Source organism: Apis laboriosa, unplaced genomic scaffold (genome assembly GCF_014066325.1).
Source record: "Apis laboriosa isolate Shangri-la unplaced genomic scaffold, ASM1406632v1 scaffold202_cov151, whole genome shotgun sequence".
Taxonomy (NCBI): Eukaryota; Metazoa; Arthropoda; class Insecta; order Hymenoptera; family Apidae; genus Apis; species Apis laboriosa.
In genome coordinates this window covers 6371-23278 of record NW_025222291.1, presented here as the reverse complement: position 1 = coordinate 23278, position 16908 = coordinate 6371, and the positions used below count along the sequence as shown (strand labels likewise).

General features: G+C 34.6%; 2 protein-coding genes across 3 annotated transcripts in view; one reads left to right on the top strand and one right to left on the bottom strand.

Annotated features, from left to right (window-relative positions):
- LOC122712530 (sestrin-1) overlaps window positions 1–7168 on the top strand; it is a 163932-nt gene extending 156764 nt beyond the window's left edge. For both annotated transcript variants that reach the window (XM_043932256.1, XM_043932255.1), the window contains one exon: window positions 258–7168. In XM_043932256.1, coding sequence (XP_043788191.1) covers window positions 258–344 — 87 coding nt within the window. In that variant the 3' untranslated portion in view covers window positions 345–7168. The remainder of the gene's footprint in view (window positions 1–257) is intronic.
- A 610-nt stretch (window positions 7169–7778) lies between these two features.
- On the bottom strand, window positions 7779–16491 carry LOC122712534 (glutamate receptor ionotropic, kainate 2-like). Its single transcript, XM_043932261.1, has 7 exons — window positions 16238–16491; window positions 13554–13751; window positions 11807–12032; window positions 11580–11744; window positions 11235–11332; window positions 9897–10172; window positions 7779–9594 (listed from the first exon to the last, which is right to left on the bottom strand). Exons 1-7 carry the CDS (start codon window positions 16457–16459, stop codon window positions 9502–9504), a joined length of 1278 nt encoding a protein of 425 aa, XP_043788196.1. The 5' UTR covers window positions 16460–16491; the 3' UTR covers window positions 7779–9501.
- Between the last annotated feature and the right edge of the window lie 417 nt (window positions 16492–16908).

Here is a 16908-nt window from a genome sequence, read left to right as displayed (position 1 = left end):
CATTAGAAGAATAAAACTTGAAAAAAATATTTCAAGTTATATATATATATATATAAAAGGAAGATCGATGAAATATTCATTTTAACTTTTCTCTTCCTATATACGTATTATTTTGATAAACATTTTGCATAATTTGTCAAATTCTCTTAAAGATAATTAATTAAAACGAGAAAAATAAAAGGTATTACAAGATTCTCTTGTCGTGCCACAAAAATACATAAATCATCACTCTACATAATCAATCCTTTCACTTTCAGGTCCACGTGAACCTGATGATCCTGGAGGCACGAATGCAAGCCGAGCTATTGTACGCGCTTCGCGCCGTGATGCGATATATGACCTAAGCGAAGCATCGTCGCCTAAGCTCCTTCGTCTACTTGCTGTCTGTCAGTTTGTCGTCGGTTTATTTTATCGTGTAACTCGCGCCACGGATATTCGCGAGTCGTCTTTGCGGATTCTGCACACGGCACAGAAAGGAACGAGCGAACGCGACACCGATTCTCATATATTCAGTATATTAAAAGAATCTATCTTCACCACACGTACCCATCATCTACACACAATTATCTTTATCCATCCATATAAGAGGAGAGAGGAGCTCAAGTTATGATGTATACTCACACGTACACACGCGTATGTACAACAAAACAAACACGTACAAACGCATACACACACACACACACACACACACGTATAGAGAAAGAGAGGGGAAAAGCGGCCCAAGTTGTCCATTGTGAAAGATCGTTTGCAGGGTGTCCGCCGTTTGCTCGTAACTTTAAACGACCGAGAATTCTTTGATGAGTCAGTGCTGAATCTGGAAGAAGCAATCGAAACGAGAGGGAAAATCGCGGGACGCGTGGAAGAAGAGAGAAAAATTAGACGCGATATGCGTCGTATATACACCGACGAATGTTGATCGATCACGGCAACAAGAAAAAAAAAAAAAAAGAATAATTATCACCCATCCTTGAATCGATGGTAGGCTATCGATGGTTTCGTCTCTGATGGATCGTTCGAGGCGCATCATTCGACAGCTGTCTTATTGTATTTGGCGCGCAACCGTTTCTACTTCCGGGAACGCGGATGCGCTTTTTTTTTTCCGCACGGTTTACTTTTCGAATTTTTTGAAAACCCCTGATCTGGGGTGGAGAGAAGAGGATACCTGGGAGAAAAAAAGAGAAACCGAAACATTGAACAGACAAGCACAGAAGAGGAGAGAAAGAGAGAGAGAGAGAGAGAGAGAGAGAAAGAGAGAGAGAAAGGTTTATCATTTGTTTTGTAAATAGACACTCGTATTTTTCTATGTTCGCGAAGAATATCTTGTGTAGTAGATTGTTATTTGCGCGTTTCGTTATATCGTTTCAGATCTGTTGAAGCTTTTACCCCTTACCCCGACCATAGCAATCTTTTGATAGAGTTGGAAATATCTAGACGCTTTTCGACGATGTACCTTCCCGCTTTCCGTTTTACAACACTCGCACACGTGTACCATAGAAGATATAGTGATTATTGCAGTATGTGCGCGATTCCTCCTTTTTTTTTTTATGCGCCTTTTTCTATGTTTCATTTTCCTTTTTCTATGTTTTATTACTAACTAACGCGTTTAGAGGGCGAAACATGAAGTTTGGGATAAAGGGGAAAGGGAGAGAAGTGCGGGTGTCCGTCTTTCTTCGCGGTACTTTGTATATCGAGACGATTTGCTGATACGGCACTGCAATTAATCGTAAGGATAAATTAAGAAATGTATTAGTACACTATGTTTCAAATTATGGGAATGGCCAAATTGTCGAACGGGTCTCGTCGTTCATCGCCGTCCTCGTCCGATTTGTCCGGTCAGACAGCGCGACACGTGCGAGAGACGAGGATGAAATGCGGCGAGGAGAAGCGAGAATGCAAATGGAAGGAAAAAAAAGAAAAAAAAAAAAAAAAGAAAGAAAGGAAAAGGAACAGTTTGTCTTTCGCGCTATGGCCGCGTTTCGCGCTGTACATATTATATATGTTTTAACCTCGTTTAATTTCATTGACTATCGTATAACGAGAAAGCTATAATATAAAAAAAAAAAAAAAAAAAAAAAAAATGACAAAAAAGTGTACCTTCGTTTTCGTCGTATTCGTGTGTGTCGAGAAGCACAGGTGTGATAAAAACGAAGTCTTTAGATCGTAGGACGATCTGCGCGCGAGCGCATGTGCGGCCCCGAGGCGCGGTTAATTTCAAATCGTCGCAGTTTGGCGGGCCGCTGGGATGCGCGCATGCGCAGAGACAAGCAATGCCTATCGGCTGTGTTTATTTACGATGGATCATGGCGCTACTGTCACCAACCCAGAAATATTGCGACAATGTATCATTCTCGAGCGAAAAATCGAGCGAAGAAGATGAAGAAGAAGAAAAAGAAGATAAAGAGGGAGAAAACAAGTACATAGTAGGAGGCGCGTGAGTCGCGCGCGCTGTACCAAACATTTCAAACAAAATTTCTTCGTCCCTTTTTGTCCGAAGGCCAGGCGTCTTTCGACGAGCTTAAAACGTGCGGCTAAACTTGCTCACGTGGTCGCGCGTTCAATCTTTTTGGTATAACGATGGTACAGCGTTCGCGAGTCGAATCGATTTTTAAACGACGTAAAAGAAAGAAATAAATGGCATGGACCAAGCGAAGGGGCGAACGATCGTGAACAAACAAATAAAAAAAAAAAAAAAAGAAATAAGAGAACGAAGACTCGAAACGATTGTCCGTTTACGCGCGTGCGTTTTATCAACGAATTTTCATGCCTTTCGCGTAACGTTGTTTTATCATAACGACGTAGGAAGCTCGTAGGAAAAGAAGACAAAGCGAAGAGAACAAGAGAAACATTTAATAAGAATAAATATGTTCGCCCCTTCTGATCATCAAAAAATGGTTAGAAAAAAAAAAAAAAATATTAGAACGTACGCGCGGCATTAATGTGCGAGAAGAAGGACAGAGAGGCTGTTTAAACAAATCAAATCCATATTAAGTCGTTAAGGTATACACGGAAGAGAACGTGTGGCACAAAAAGAAAAAAAAAAAAATGAAGTAGAATGGAAAAAGAAATAAGCAAACTCTATACACGCGAATTACACGTGTCTGTGATCGCATATTATATATATATAAAATAGATGTATAACACATATATGCATTATCGAGATGAGAAACAAAAAAAAAGGGCTGATATATATTATATATATGAATATTATATATATACATATATATATATTTGTATGTACGCATGCGTACATACGAAAGCGTCTATACGTTTTACGAAAAAAAAAAGAGAGAGGAGTGGAGCGCGCGTGATTGTATTATCGATATTTGCACGAAAGAGAGCAAGAAGGGAGAGCAAAACGACAAAAAGATAAAAAAAAAAAAAAGAAAAAAAAAAGAAAAAAACATCTGAGATATACGTGTAGCGTTTGTAAATTAACGGTGTCTCTTTAATTATGTAATTGTGTATATGCGCGCTCTGAAAATTATCGTATATATGATTCGGAGTAATTGCGTTTCTATGGAAGAGTGTTGGTCGCATGTTTCTCTCGATCGCATATTGGCCGAGAAGTTAACGCGAAATCGATTCGATATCTGTCCAATCTGTAGATTTAAACGCTCGTTTAAGGGAAACAAATTTTTTTTTTCTTTGTAAATCTCGTGGAGTTGTGCAGCGACCGATTCGCGATCGAGAGAGGAAAAGAGGTGGAGGAGGACAGCTGGATCCGACGGTATTAAGAGAAATTAATTAATTACGATTGAAGCAGCGAACAAGCACACACACACACACACACACACACACACACACACACACACACACACACACACACACACCTTTAGACTTTTCGACCAACAGCGACGCGTTTTCAACAACGTCCCCACATATCACTTGAAAAGTTTAATCAAAGAGCGAGTCTCGCGAGCGTCGATCGTTTTTTAGAAACGATCTTTTAGACGTAGACGGGATTAGAGATGGCGCCATCGAGCGTTTTCTTCGTTCGTTCTTCGCTGTATACGTTATTCTTCGTTCATCGTTTCGAGAAGATTTTTTTTAGAGAAATTGTCAAATAATTTTCAAGATGTGTACACCTCAATGTTTCATTTAACGAATATCGAAATATTTCTTGAGGGGTGACAATCTCTGTAAGAAATCTTTAAGATTCGATAGATTCTTATAAATCTACAAAAAGAAAAAAAAAAAGAAGTCGTTTGATTAGTCATGCCGTAGCACACGAGCGAACGAAACCACGAGGGAAAATGACGAGTTACTCTATTACAGTATTCAACGTTTCTTTGACGATTCATTTATCTCTACAATTCTCTTTCTCTCTCTTTCTCTTCTTTTTCATTTTTTTCTCCTTGTCTTCACCGCATTCTTCCGTACTTTTCTCTTTATCCCCTTCGATTAATTATTCTTTTCTTTCACGTAATGATCGAACACACGTGATATACACATAGCGTACACACAGATATATATATATACACAATGGATTGCCTGTGAATGATTAGAGAACGCAGAGAGAGATTAATCGTTTACAGAGCCGCTACTCTTGACGCGAATAACTTTCGGTTCTTTCTCTTCTTCTCGGTTTTGCATATTTCAGAAGAAAAACAGGGAAAATTCGATATGTATTCCTTCTCGAACGTTTGTCGAGAATTGTGTTCGTATTTAATAATGTTTTTTTATAATGCGATATTTAAAAAAGAAAATTATTTAAACGCGCATATATGTATATAATATTTAATGTATTCCTTTTATTTTTTATCGATTCAGCGCGTCGACACGGCGTGTAAACGGTTAAGAAAGAAGCGAGGAAAATTTTGAAAAAAAGCAAAGGAAAGGGATAGATCTCTCTGACCAAAGATAATTTTTTCGCTATCGAGGCTTGTCGAGGCAACCTTTTTATTCGATCATCATCCGTTTTTTTTGTACACTAATTTTCATCGAAAAATCGTATTCCTCATCGTATTTTATTCACCGTCTTTTGAAAGTAAAAAAGAAAGATTCGTCTTTGAGCTAAATACCTCACTTTCTTCTCCATTCCATCTTTCTTTATATACATTTATATATATATATATATATTTCTCTCTTGTTTCTTCTTATTTGCCCGCCTTTCTCTTTCTCTCTTTCTTCGCATAGTAGCTCGTTTACATTCAACTCGTTTATAAATTGTAAAAACAAAAATATTTGTGAATCGTAAAAAAAAAAAAAAAAAAAAAAAAGCGGAGAGAACTCGACGGAGAGAACGCCTCGAGGCGATATGAGAGGAATTAAAAGAGTTTTGCGATGTTCGCGGCACGAATCGACGTCCGTAATGATCTCATGAAGTAAATAAGCATTCTAATAGTTTGGGGGGAGAGAAAGAGAGAGAGAGAGAGAGAGAGAGAGAGAGAGAGAGAGAGNAGAGAGAGAAAGAGAGAGAGAGAAAGAGAGGAGCGAGAAACGAAGCTCCACGCTTGTTAGATTTAGAGAGAAAGAAGGAAATTGTCGTTTTATTAGCGAGAAATGGGGAGAAGGAAGAAGGTTGGGCGAGGAGATAACGATCTTCATTGATAATTTTCTTTTTATTTCTCCCTCTCCGATCTTTTGGCGCGATTCTCTCTCGCCAATATGACGGCGGCGTGTATTTTTACCATTTATTTCTCTACTATTTTTTATTTTAAGCTAAGGAAACCTGGATGGAGACTCGAAATAGTTTTTTCGGTTTCCCCGGTTTTACGCGTTTTATTTTAAAATAAGGAACGGCGAGAGGATCGCGTCACAAGAATGGGATTTAGAAGTTTGACGCCTCGATTTAAAAAGGGAAAAAAAAAAAAAAGACAGCGCAAAGAATGATAAAATAAAAAAAAATTGTGGAGGTGGACGAGGAAAAGAGAAAAATGAAAAAAAAAAAAAATAAAGACTCGGAGAGTATTCGATCGAAAAGTAAGAGCGAGGTATTTGCAAGATTAGATACAACACCACATACATACATAACACGCGTTATATGTGTATCGCTTCCTTGCTTTCTTCTTAATTATTTAATAATTAATTTTAATAATAATAATTATTTTATTTCGTTTCATTCTCTTTTTTTTCCTTTTTTTTTTTTTTTTTTTTTTTTTTTTTTTTTTTTCTTAAAATTTCGACGATAGATCGACAGGCTCACACACTCAAACACACTCACACACATCTTATATAGAGAGAACGTGTATTTTTCGGGAAAATCTACCCATTCATCAAATCGCGTGTTCGCATTGCGAGCTCGAGCCACCTCCGAAAGTCACAAAAAAAAAGTAATAATAAAAATAAAATAAACATGCATATTACAATAGAAAAAGGTGAAAATCGTATAAAAAGAAAATAAAAAAAAAATAAATAAATAAAAAAAAATATTAAAAAAAAAGAAAAATAATGGAACAACATTTACATGCCACCGTGTCGAGTATGATCGTGTGATAATTACAAGTGATTTGACTAGACCCTTCCAAATGGATTCAGTCGGTTATATTATTATTATTGTATCGTCGTCGAGAGAAGTAGGCACGCTTGTGTGTCAGCTCGAATCCGCCCGAATCTGCCGTAACTCCTATTTTCGATATTTCATTTATATATATATATATTTTTTCTTCGTTTCTTCTTTTTATCTTCTTTTAATCTTTTATAGCTCGCTCGAATACAAAGATTCTTCCTCAAATCCCCAAAGAAAAACTCGCGAGAATTCCAATCGCGCGACTCCGCCTGTAACATCACAGTCACGTTGATTCGATTAAGCGACGCGGTCGACGCCTAATCTTATCATAGACCGTGGCGTGAGTCGCCTAAATTCCTCGCTTCGAGGCTCACGATGGAATTATTTCGAGGATAAAAAGAGCGTTTCGAGATTTCTTTAGCTTCCGTCAATGTAATACAAATCTATTTTGATGTTTTGATTGAAAAGATATTGTTAAAAGATTTCGAAAATTTCGAAGAAAAGGAAAAAAGAGAAGGAGGGATGAGAGATGGTACTGCGAATCGAGCTGACAACTAGCTGTGAAAGTGTTAAGTATGTGGAGGGTCGTATGTGATGTGATTTCTTTTATATCATAACGAATGATGAACACTAAGAAATGTTATAGTTTCATATAAGTGATATGTTATTTGTCATTTATTTTATCCCTTAATAAATGATGTTATATAAAAAAAAAAAAAAGAAAAAAAAAAGAGAAAGTGTACATGATCAATCAAATTTTTATTCACTTATAATGTTCATCGGGATGGAACGAAGAAATTAGATTTGTGTGAATTAAATTATCTTTTAAATTTAATATCCAAAATATAATTTTTGTAAAATTTTTAGTTTTAATTTCTCTCTAACACGTTCGTCATTTAAAAAAAAAAAAAAAAATACTTTGATTATACTTTAATTTTACACATATAACAAAGAAAAAAAATAAAAAAAAATTTTAACGAGCAAATATATACATATATATAGTTAATTACTCTTTAAAACGTATTTATGCGTAATTATGTTTGTTGAATACGAGAAAATTTCACGTAATAATAATATTATTAATCTCACAATATCAATTATATTTCTTCCTAATTTTATATTATAAATTTATTATTGTATTTTAAAATGAATACGTAAAATCGTTTGTAATCCTGTATACTCGCAATGATAATTCTATTCGTTTTCAACCTATTGTTATTATTACTATATAATATCAATCTAACAAAACAAAATCGAAATATTAAAAAAAAAAAAAAATTAAAAAGTCAAAAAATCCCAAAACGAGGAAAGGTTTGAAGAAAAAGAATCATTTCCGTGTCCATCATCTTGTCTTTACATTTATTCGCCGTCTATCTGCATATACACACGTGAAATGACACCAAACGTCTACTTAGTTGTACTTTTTTTTTTTGTTTTCCTTTAACGCTAAACAATTACTCCCTTGCCTCCTCTATTTTTTTAAAATATTCGCAAATGGGATCGTCTACTTTCGCGCGTGCCGCCACGGTATTTACACGGATCTGTATCTGTGTTTGTGTGTGTGTGTGTGTGATATATATGTGTGTATATTAAGTATGCAAGAAATTCGTTTACGTTTTCGTTACGGTGCGGTTCGTTCACGCAAAAAAAGGCAAAGAGAAGAAACGAAGCCTTTTCGTGATCGTTCCGATTTCTACGATCGATCGCGCGTCGTTTTATCGCGTGAAAAATATAGGAAGCATCGAATCGTGCCTGAAATCTAGGATACGCTAATTTATCTTGGCCGCGAATGGAAGGAAAGTTCAAGTTTCTCATTTTCTCAACTCGATTTTTCCTCGAAGGAGAAATATTCTAATTAAAAAATACGATTATTTTATTTATCTCGATTCGATTTCTACTTAGATTCCTACTCCATCTTGGTTTGTACAAAGTGGTTAGAAAAATTTGAAAATGGTGTGTACATCAGGCTCCATCATCAGGTAATTTTTCAGGGATCGATCGAAATTTAATCGTGTTTTAGGTTATACGTATAGTGGCTAGAAAAAATATTCGCACATATTTCTATTTTTCAATAATAAATTGTTAAACGAAGAGAATATATATATATATATTTAGATCTGTTTAATTGGTATATAAATATAATGATGCGATAAATACTTTTTATAGCTACTACATGTAAATTAAACGCCTCTAAAAGCTATCCATCTTAGTTAAAATTTCCTATCTAATATTTCGAAATATAAAATTCAATGTTTTCGTCGTATCTCATAACATTCTTGTTACGGGGAAAATCCAATCTTTTCAACTTGATTTACAAATTAAAAAATTTCCTGTATCTTGACAAATGAATCGAGGAAACAAACTTGTTAGATAGGACGCTTAAAAAAAAAAAGATAGATAGCTTGTCGAGAATTGTTAAAAAATTATTTTCAATTTTTATCTTCCCTCGGATAGATATCTGTTCGTTTCTTTATTCTCCACAATCGATCCCTCCGCTCCGCGATTTTATTATCAAACAATGTGCGAACAATCGTCTTCGGTGCAGCTTCTACGGTAGAAAGTGAAACGAGTCCATTTTTTTTTTCTTTCTTTCTTTTTTCTTTCGGTGAGATTTCGGTGAGAAAAGGGAGTGGATATAACAATACGAGAACTATTTTCCTCCGCTCGTGTTCCGACGCGGAACAACGACGGGGCATTCGGTATCAGAAATTGTGCAAATTGTTCGTTCTCTTTGGGTGATTATCGACGTGATATCCGCGACGGGATAACTACCTCGTTCTCTAGAAAAAAAATGGAAAGGACGAATCTCTGATCGATTTGATCCGTTCAATTTTTTTTTTTTTTTTTGATTCGCTGCCACTTGATGCGTTTTTGTACTTTCTTGTCGATCTTTCTAATTCTTATTCACTTTTCTTTCTTTTCTTTTTGTTCAAAAGAAAAAAAAAAAAGAGACTTTATTCCTCGGTTGTACTCTTTTCTCTTCTATTCTTCAGTTCATTTTTTCTTGCTCGTTAGATCCTAAAAGATCGCAATGGTGCGACGAGGTTCATGAGTTAAGTTCCATCGTAGTCGTGTGATGGTGGCGCGTGATGATGCATGTGGACGTGTGGCGGCAGTTCGACTGTGGGAACACCCAGGCTGCTTCTCTGCAATTTAGGGAGAATTTAATTCAATTTCAAAATTTTTATTTCCATAATCATGCCTTTATTCGAGTATGCAATTCAACATCACGCACGAAATTCATTTCGAAATTTTCTCTAAACGATTTAAAAAACTTTCTTTCAAGGTAATTCGAAAGTTACATCCATAATTCAATGATCATCACTTTACAGTTATTTGAAAAATTATCTTTGTTGTTTAAAATTTACGATGAATACGCTTTATATTTAAAGATTTTGATTTCAATTATTTAGACGATTTGAAAAAATTCATCTGCTTGATTACTAACTTGCGATCTCATCCCATTGAGGGGGGTGGCAGTGGGATTGTCCGGCGGATAGCCGAGCACATGGGTCGAGCATTTCTCGCAGGTGCGTCGCCGCCTCGAGGATGCGTGGCATCGCAACGCGCGGCACAGTTCTCGCGCCATCTCCGAGCACAGAGACTCCTGTTGCTGATTCGGTTGCTGTTGTTGCTGTTGCGACTGTTGCTGCGTCTGTTGTTGCATGGATTGCGAGATTCCTTGCAGAGAATCCGAAGAGATTGGTATCGATACTGGAGCTCTCTGCGTTTGTAAAATCATAAAAAACAAAGTCCGTTTAACGAATATTCGGTGAAATAATTTTGTAGGTAATTTTCAATTTTTTCCCTGGCTAAATTATCGAAAAACAAGAGAAGTATTATTCAATTAAATATGAAACAGAATCTTCATTGCATTCTAAAAATCTCCCCAAAAATTAAAAAATAAATATATACGAAAGGAAAAAAGGTACATTCATTTCAAAAAAAAATATATATATATATACATGATTGTTCAGTAATTGGGTCCTCCTTCTGCTTGCTGTGACTTAGAAATAAATCAAAAAAAAAAAAAAAAANAAAAAAAAAAAAAAAAAAAAAAGGTATCGTAATCAAAGCGTATCGAAAAGTTCTTTTTCACACTCTGTATAGGATACGAGATACCAATTACGTGCAACTACAAGCAAACGTTGAAAAAGTGAACGAGTAGAATCGAATTATGCGAGACAACGAAATTTGAGAGAAAGAGAGAGAGAGAGAAAAAAAACGGACCTTGGTTGTCAACTGAGCTTCGTGCATTCGCAGTTGGTTGGCATGCTTCAGTGAAGGATGAGTTCATGCTGCTTCGCGGAAAAATCCACGGTGGGCCACAAAATGGAACACAAAAGTGACAAAAATACATGCAATCCTAAGCTGATGGTGGCAATGCCTGGAAAAAAGTTTCTTTTTTCCCACGATCTGTTCTCGAATCCTTGCCGATACGATTCGCGACAAATCATTAGAAAAATATTCTACTGTCACGTGCAAATAAGTGTCTTGTGCAACAATATTTACTCCTCCTTTTTTCTTTTCCATCTTTTTTTTTTTTCTTTAATCCTTAACAACTGACTCTTCGCTATGCATTATTCTCACTGAATGTAAAAATTTCCACTATCTTCTCTCTTTTTTTTTTTTTTTTTTTTCTTAATACTCTTTCGTTTATCAGTTTGAGAACAACAACCACAAAGTCTTCTCGTATATGTTTACATTATTTAAAATCTGGTTATCAGTTGATTAAGGATTAAATCTTTGACTCTATCGGGAAGTGGTTTTTCGATGAAATACTTACCTGTTCCGGTGGCGACCTTCTGGTATTATAGCAGAACTCGAAAATTGCGATCACCACGGCGAACGCCAGTCCGCACAGTAGTACAACGAATACTCCGCCTAAAAAGCAACACAAGAAGGTGAACTTTAGGCAAATATAAAAATTCATTAGCCCTGATCCCGAACAGGACTTCTTTTTGTTGGATTTCTCGCTGGTCGAAGAGGTTCGACGCGATTTGTGTGAAGTGGGTCGCGACAAACGGTCGAAACAAAGAAAGAAAAAATTGGATGTGTTGAATAGAAATTATATTCAAGCAATATGGAATATAAATTATGAAATTTTGGAAATATATTTTCCTAGGATTACCTATATTGTCTACCCCCAAGGAATTCGCTTTGCTCTCCTTCCCTTTCTCCGTTCTCATGCAAGTGTCACCGGGACTCTTCCACCATTTGTCATACAACATCTGAATCTCTCCCTTCTCTTGGAGTTCTAGAATCGCCAGAGATATCTTGTCACGCCAAGGAGAACCTACAAGAGAAGCGAATGTTAAAACATCAGAGATTGTAGAAATAGAGGAAGATATATTTTACCCATAGGCGTGGCAATCCCGTATCCTTTGCTATCCAGAAGTCCACCGATTTGCGTTAGATTGCAATCCCTTTGCACGATGTAATCCAGCATAGTGGATTCCATTAAGAAAGCGTAATCACCTTGAAGAACCCTCTGGATCCCTTCCTCGTAAGTGGGCACGAATACTGATGGCTTCTTATTCTCCATGAATCGCCACATCTTCTTGTACGTCTCGATCATCGAATCCTAAGGATTATTCGCGTTATTACTTTATATTATCAAAGGAAAATTAGTGTTTCTTAATTTATTTTTGGATCTCTTTTGATATTGTTAAAAAAACTTTTTCCATATAAGGTAAGTTGAAAAGGGAACACTATTTTAGCACACATACATATCATAACCTTCAATATTTTTTCAATATTTTTCTTTGCATAAAATGATTGTATAGTTTTATATATTAATGTAAGTATATTGCGATATATTAAAATAATATTTATATTATAATTTTATTTTACATATTTATTATTTGTACTATACAAATATAAAAGGTGAGTGAAATTAAATAAATTTAAGTTTGTATGTACTTTACGTCAAATATTAAACCATTCCAATCATGCAAAATTTCAAATGAGACTTCGAATTTTCAGATGAAAAATGTAAAAATTTTATGATCAAAATCCACTCAAGAAATAGAGAAAACCATACCATTAAAATCCCTTTTTGATTTATCTCGATATCTCAATTGGTTGCCGAGATATAAGGATTTAAAGTCTCCATAGCGTTGGACACAATGCAGAAGTTATGAATGGATCCCTGACCTACATTTTTTCCTGGAAATGCGTACTACGTCCTTCCAGGAATCGCGTCTGCCACTTGTCTGCAGTTTGGGATAGGTCAGCGACACGAGGTACGAGCGAGAGGTCCGAGTAAGCGACAAGGAGGGATATTAAAAATTACTCTTCTCTTTACACGATGATATCTCGGGAACCGGAAGTCATATCGAGATAAATAAAAAAGCGTTTTAAAGGGGAAGATTCCGCGCTTCTAATGATCGTTCACCCGTTGACCGGAAGTCATTATCTTCGGAATTAGAGCGATTCAAAGTTTTGCTAATTTTAATAGAATTTAATCATATTTTAGGTAAATGATTAAAAATTACTTTCTCTTTACACGATGATATCTTGGGAACGGGAAGTCGTATCGGAATAAATGAACAAGCATTTTAAAGGGCAATATTCTGCGCTTCTAATGATCGTTCACTCGTTGACCAGAAGTCATTATCTTCGGAATTAGAGCGATTCAAAGTTTTCGTAATTTTAATAGGATTTAAGCGAGGTTTAAAGTAAATTATCGTGGTATATATATTTATTTCTGAAAAAGAATTGTTTATAATGATCTTACTAATAATATGGCGTGAGTTTTAAATTGATTTAAAAATTATCTTGAATTTTTCGCTTGAAGTTAACTTTTTATGTAATCGATCTTGTTTATTAGGTTTAATTAATTCGATTTTATGGATTTTATAGAAAATTCATAGTTTTTTTTTGTAGTATTTGTACGAAGTAAAATTGTAATGTAAAATTTAACAATCAATTACTTGATTTGTTTTACATTCATAAACGCGCGTACATATTTCCTTTAATTTTATTTTTCATTTATCGATATCCTATCGTGTTCAAATATCAAATACTTTATTTCCAAATAATTATGTTAAATTATAGGTTAAAAAAAAAAAAATTATTATTTTTCAAGCAAACAAAAGATTACCCTGAAAAAGGTCATGGTACTTCCGCTATCCAGGGTGCCATACGCGATGTCTGTTTGACTGGCGAGATCCTCCGCATTTTCGATAGGAGTTATCATCCTTTCCACGGTAAGAAACGCCGCCAGGTTGGCCGTGTACGAGGATATGATGATCAAGGTGAAAAACCACCATATGCCGCCCACGATTCGCGTGCTCGTTGCCTGAACAAATTTACCAAAATTTAATATCCTTACACCATCGCGTATTGACTTTATTCTCCATCGATTTCGTGTTCTTCTGTTCCCAAACTTTATCAGGAAATCGTGGTTAAGAAGTTAGGATACCGCAAAATATTTCACCGTCTCGAATTTTATTAACATTCGAAATAAACTTTGGCACGCTTTAGCAATAAAAATTTTACACTTCCGCGTAGATTATACTCGGAATATAATGGAGTCAACTCCGTATCGCATAACTTCATCGATAAACTCGAGACACTGAACTTTCCTCTCAAGATTCCATTATCTCTCTAATACAATTCAATTTCCATAAGACCGCCAATTGAAGACTAGAGACTAGTTGAATTCACTCTGCTTAATGAAACGATTCAATCGCCATCGTTCCACGTCACCGCCAATCGAACAATATTACTTCTTCGACTTGGTTACAACGGAGCTTAGAGATCGTAATCAAATAGAATAGTGACGTTTCCAGGACGTTTTCAGAAGAGAATGCTAATTTTTAAAAGTAAAATAATAAAATTATTTATTAGAATTCTATCGTTAAAATGTATAATATAATAATGATTTTTCTTTTATTAATTCAAAAAAATTTTTGGAAATATTTAATTATGTCATGATTGCAATAAGTGAAACAATAATTCTTTTTTTAGAATCTTGTAACATTATTAATCCTAAAGGAAAAAAAAAATATTACAAATGAAATATCAACACAAAATTAGATTTTAATAAATTAATATTTATAATACAATTTTATTACAAACGTAATCGTCTATGAGATTTCTTTACGATTTTTTAAACAAATGAAATCGCAAATTCAAACTTGAAACGATGCAGAATAGTTATCTTCAACATTACGTGTGACATTTCAGCTTTAGAAAATTGAAGCCCTTTTTATCTCTGAACGTATCTATTTGCTAAAATTCGTGGAACGTGAAACGTGTTCACGAGCTTTCTTGGCATAAATAAACGCGACGGTTCATAATGAATTTGAGACAATAAGCTTTGATGCAGACGAACGATGCTACGTTGCGGTTTTGTCTAGGAGACACTGTAAGCACGATCCAGTGTCTTTGTATTCCCAGTAGTAGGATCACGTGCACTCTCGTATGCGTTGTATTAGAGTTAGAAATATTAATCTGCCGAATTGCATGGCATCGCGTTGCTCATCTGCGTTACATTCTCTTCAGCGGAAAGTGCAATCTCATGTGTATTCTATCGTTAGAAATATAACGAAATACGTATTGAATCTTGTATCGAATTGCACAGTATCTTTTCGTTGAAAAATTGCAACGATATTGCATTCTTTTTTTTTTTTTTGATTGGTAAATAAAATTAATGTATAAATATACAGTGGTCGTTTTACATGATCAATAACTCGATGTTTTGAATTATATTTCAATTTTTAATTCTTATGCGTATTATTGATCAGGTATTCGCGTATCTGATTATTTGTCAACTCGTGTATTTGCTTGATTGTTGACTGTTTAACTGTGTCCAATGATCAACATGTTTGATAGCTGTCCACTGATTGACCAATTATGTGTAACCAATATTTTAAGCAGAGAATTGGATGGAGGAATTTATATAAAAAAAATATAATTTTTTATTCATACAAATATTATGAACGAATGTATTTGATAAATCTTCAAATTTAACTTTTTCAAAAAAAAAAGAAAATTCGAAATCTTTAATGCATAATTTTATTGTTCTTGATTTTCATCTTTTGCATCACGAATTTTAGCTCATAGTTATAGAATTAATGATTCTCATGAAATTGAAATCACACGTTTGCTTAGTATATTATAAAGTTTTATTCCACTATGTTAACATCATTTGCAGAAATCAGTAAGAAAATTTCTTGGCACGAACGAACATGATTCGCGATAAATTCGATACGATAAGACTTTTATTTCGCGCGACAGACATTGATCGAGACGAGAAACGCATCAGATATTCTATCTGTGTTTCTCAGTCATCGATTCAATACAAATACATTGATTATTTTTGTTTCCAGATAAAATAAATTAAAATAGATTTTCTATTTTACGATATTACTCCATATTTTTTCAATATATTATAATATGCATATCGAGAGAAGGAATTTCAATCGAGTTTAATAATTTTTATTTGAATTAATTACAATTTCGTTGTAATTTTTGATATATATTTGTTTCAATAATATCAATTGAATGTTAGATGTAAGTATTTCGTGTTCAACTTGCCTCCCTATTTTATTTTTTCAAATAAAAAAATCCCATTTTTTCGATAGTCCAAGGTTCATTTAAAATTTCCAAATTTAATTTAAATTTCTTCTAGCGGATAATTTATTTCGATATTTTCGAAAAATTTGTAATTCGTCGTTTGTAATAAATTTCATTTATTATTCTCTAATTATTCCATTGTTCATTCTTCCCGACGATGGGAAAAATTTACATCATAAGATAACGAGGTATTCGATTACATACCTTGGGATTCAAATCGCTACCTTGCTGCATCAGAGTGCCAATGGTGAACCAAAAGCTGTTGGCCAACGAGAATTGATTCTCGACCATTTCGGAGCCTGCGTGACAGGGATGAGGGTTGTTCCATTCATAGGGGCTGATCCTCGCGACCACGAACATCATCACCGAGACGAGGACGTACGCGGCGAGCACGTATAGCCAGATTTGAATGGCAAGAGGGTTCATGAAAGAGAACAATCGTGCTGGGTGGCTGGTAGGTACCTGTAATTATATAATTTAATACAATTTGATTGATCAATTTTTGAAAGAGAAGAAATACATGAAAAAAAAAAATTGTGATTTAAAATTGAAATTAAAAAATTCACGTAAGTTATCATTGGTCTTAAAATTAAATCTTGGAATATTTATGAATTGCAGCAGATAATATAGGAAGTCTTGGAAGATAGAAGAAGTCTGATGAGATAATAACTGTTAAGTAAGATTCTTAGCAGTTCCAGATATTCTAGTCAATTTTGAATATCTGGAGAAACTTTAACAAGCTTTGATTTCCTCGTTGCTTTCTTGTTGGTTTTATTTAATAAAACGTGAAAGTCTCATCACTTCTAAAGTTTCAAATTATTTTTCCAATAATTTAATTTCCTTCAAATTAATTTTCTTATCAATTTGAAATTAAT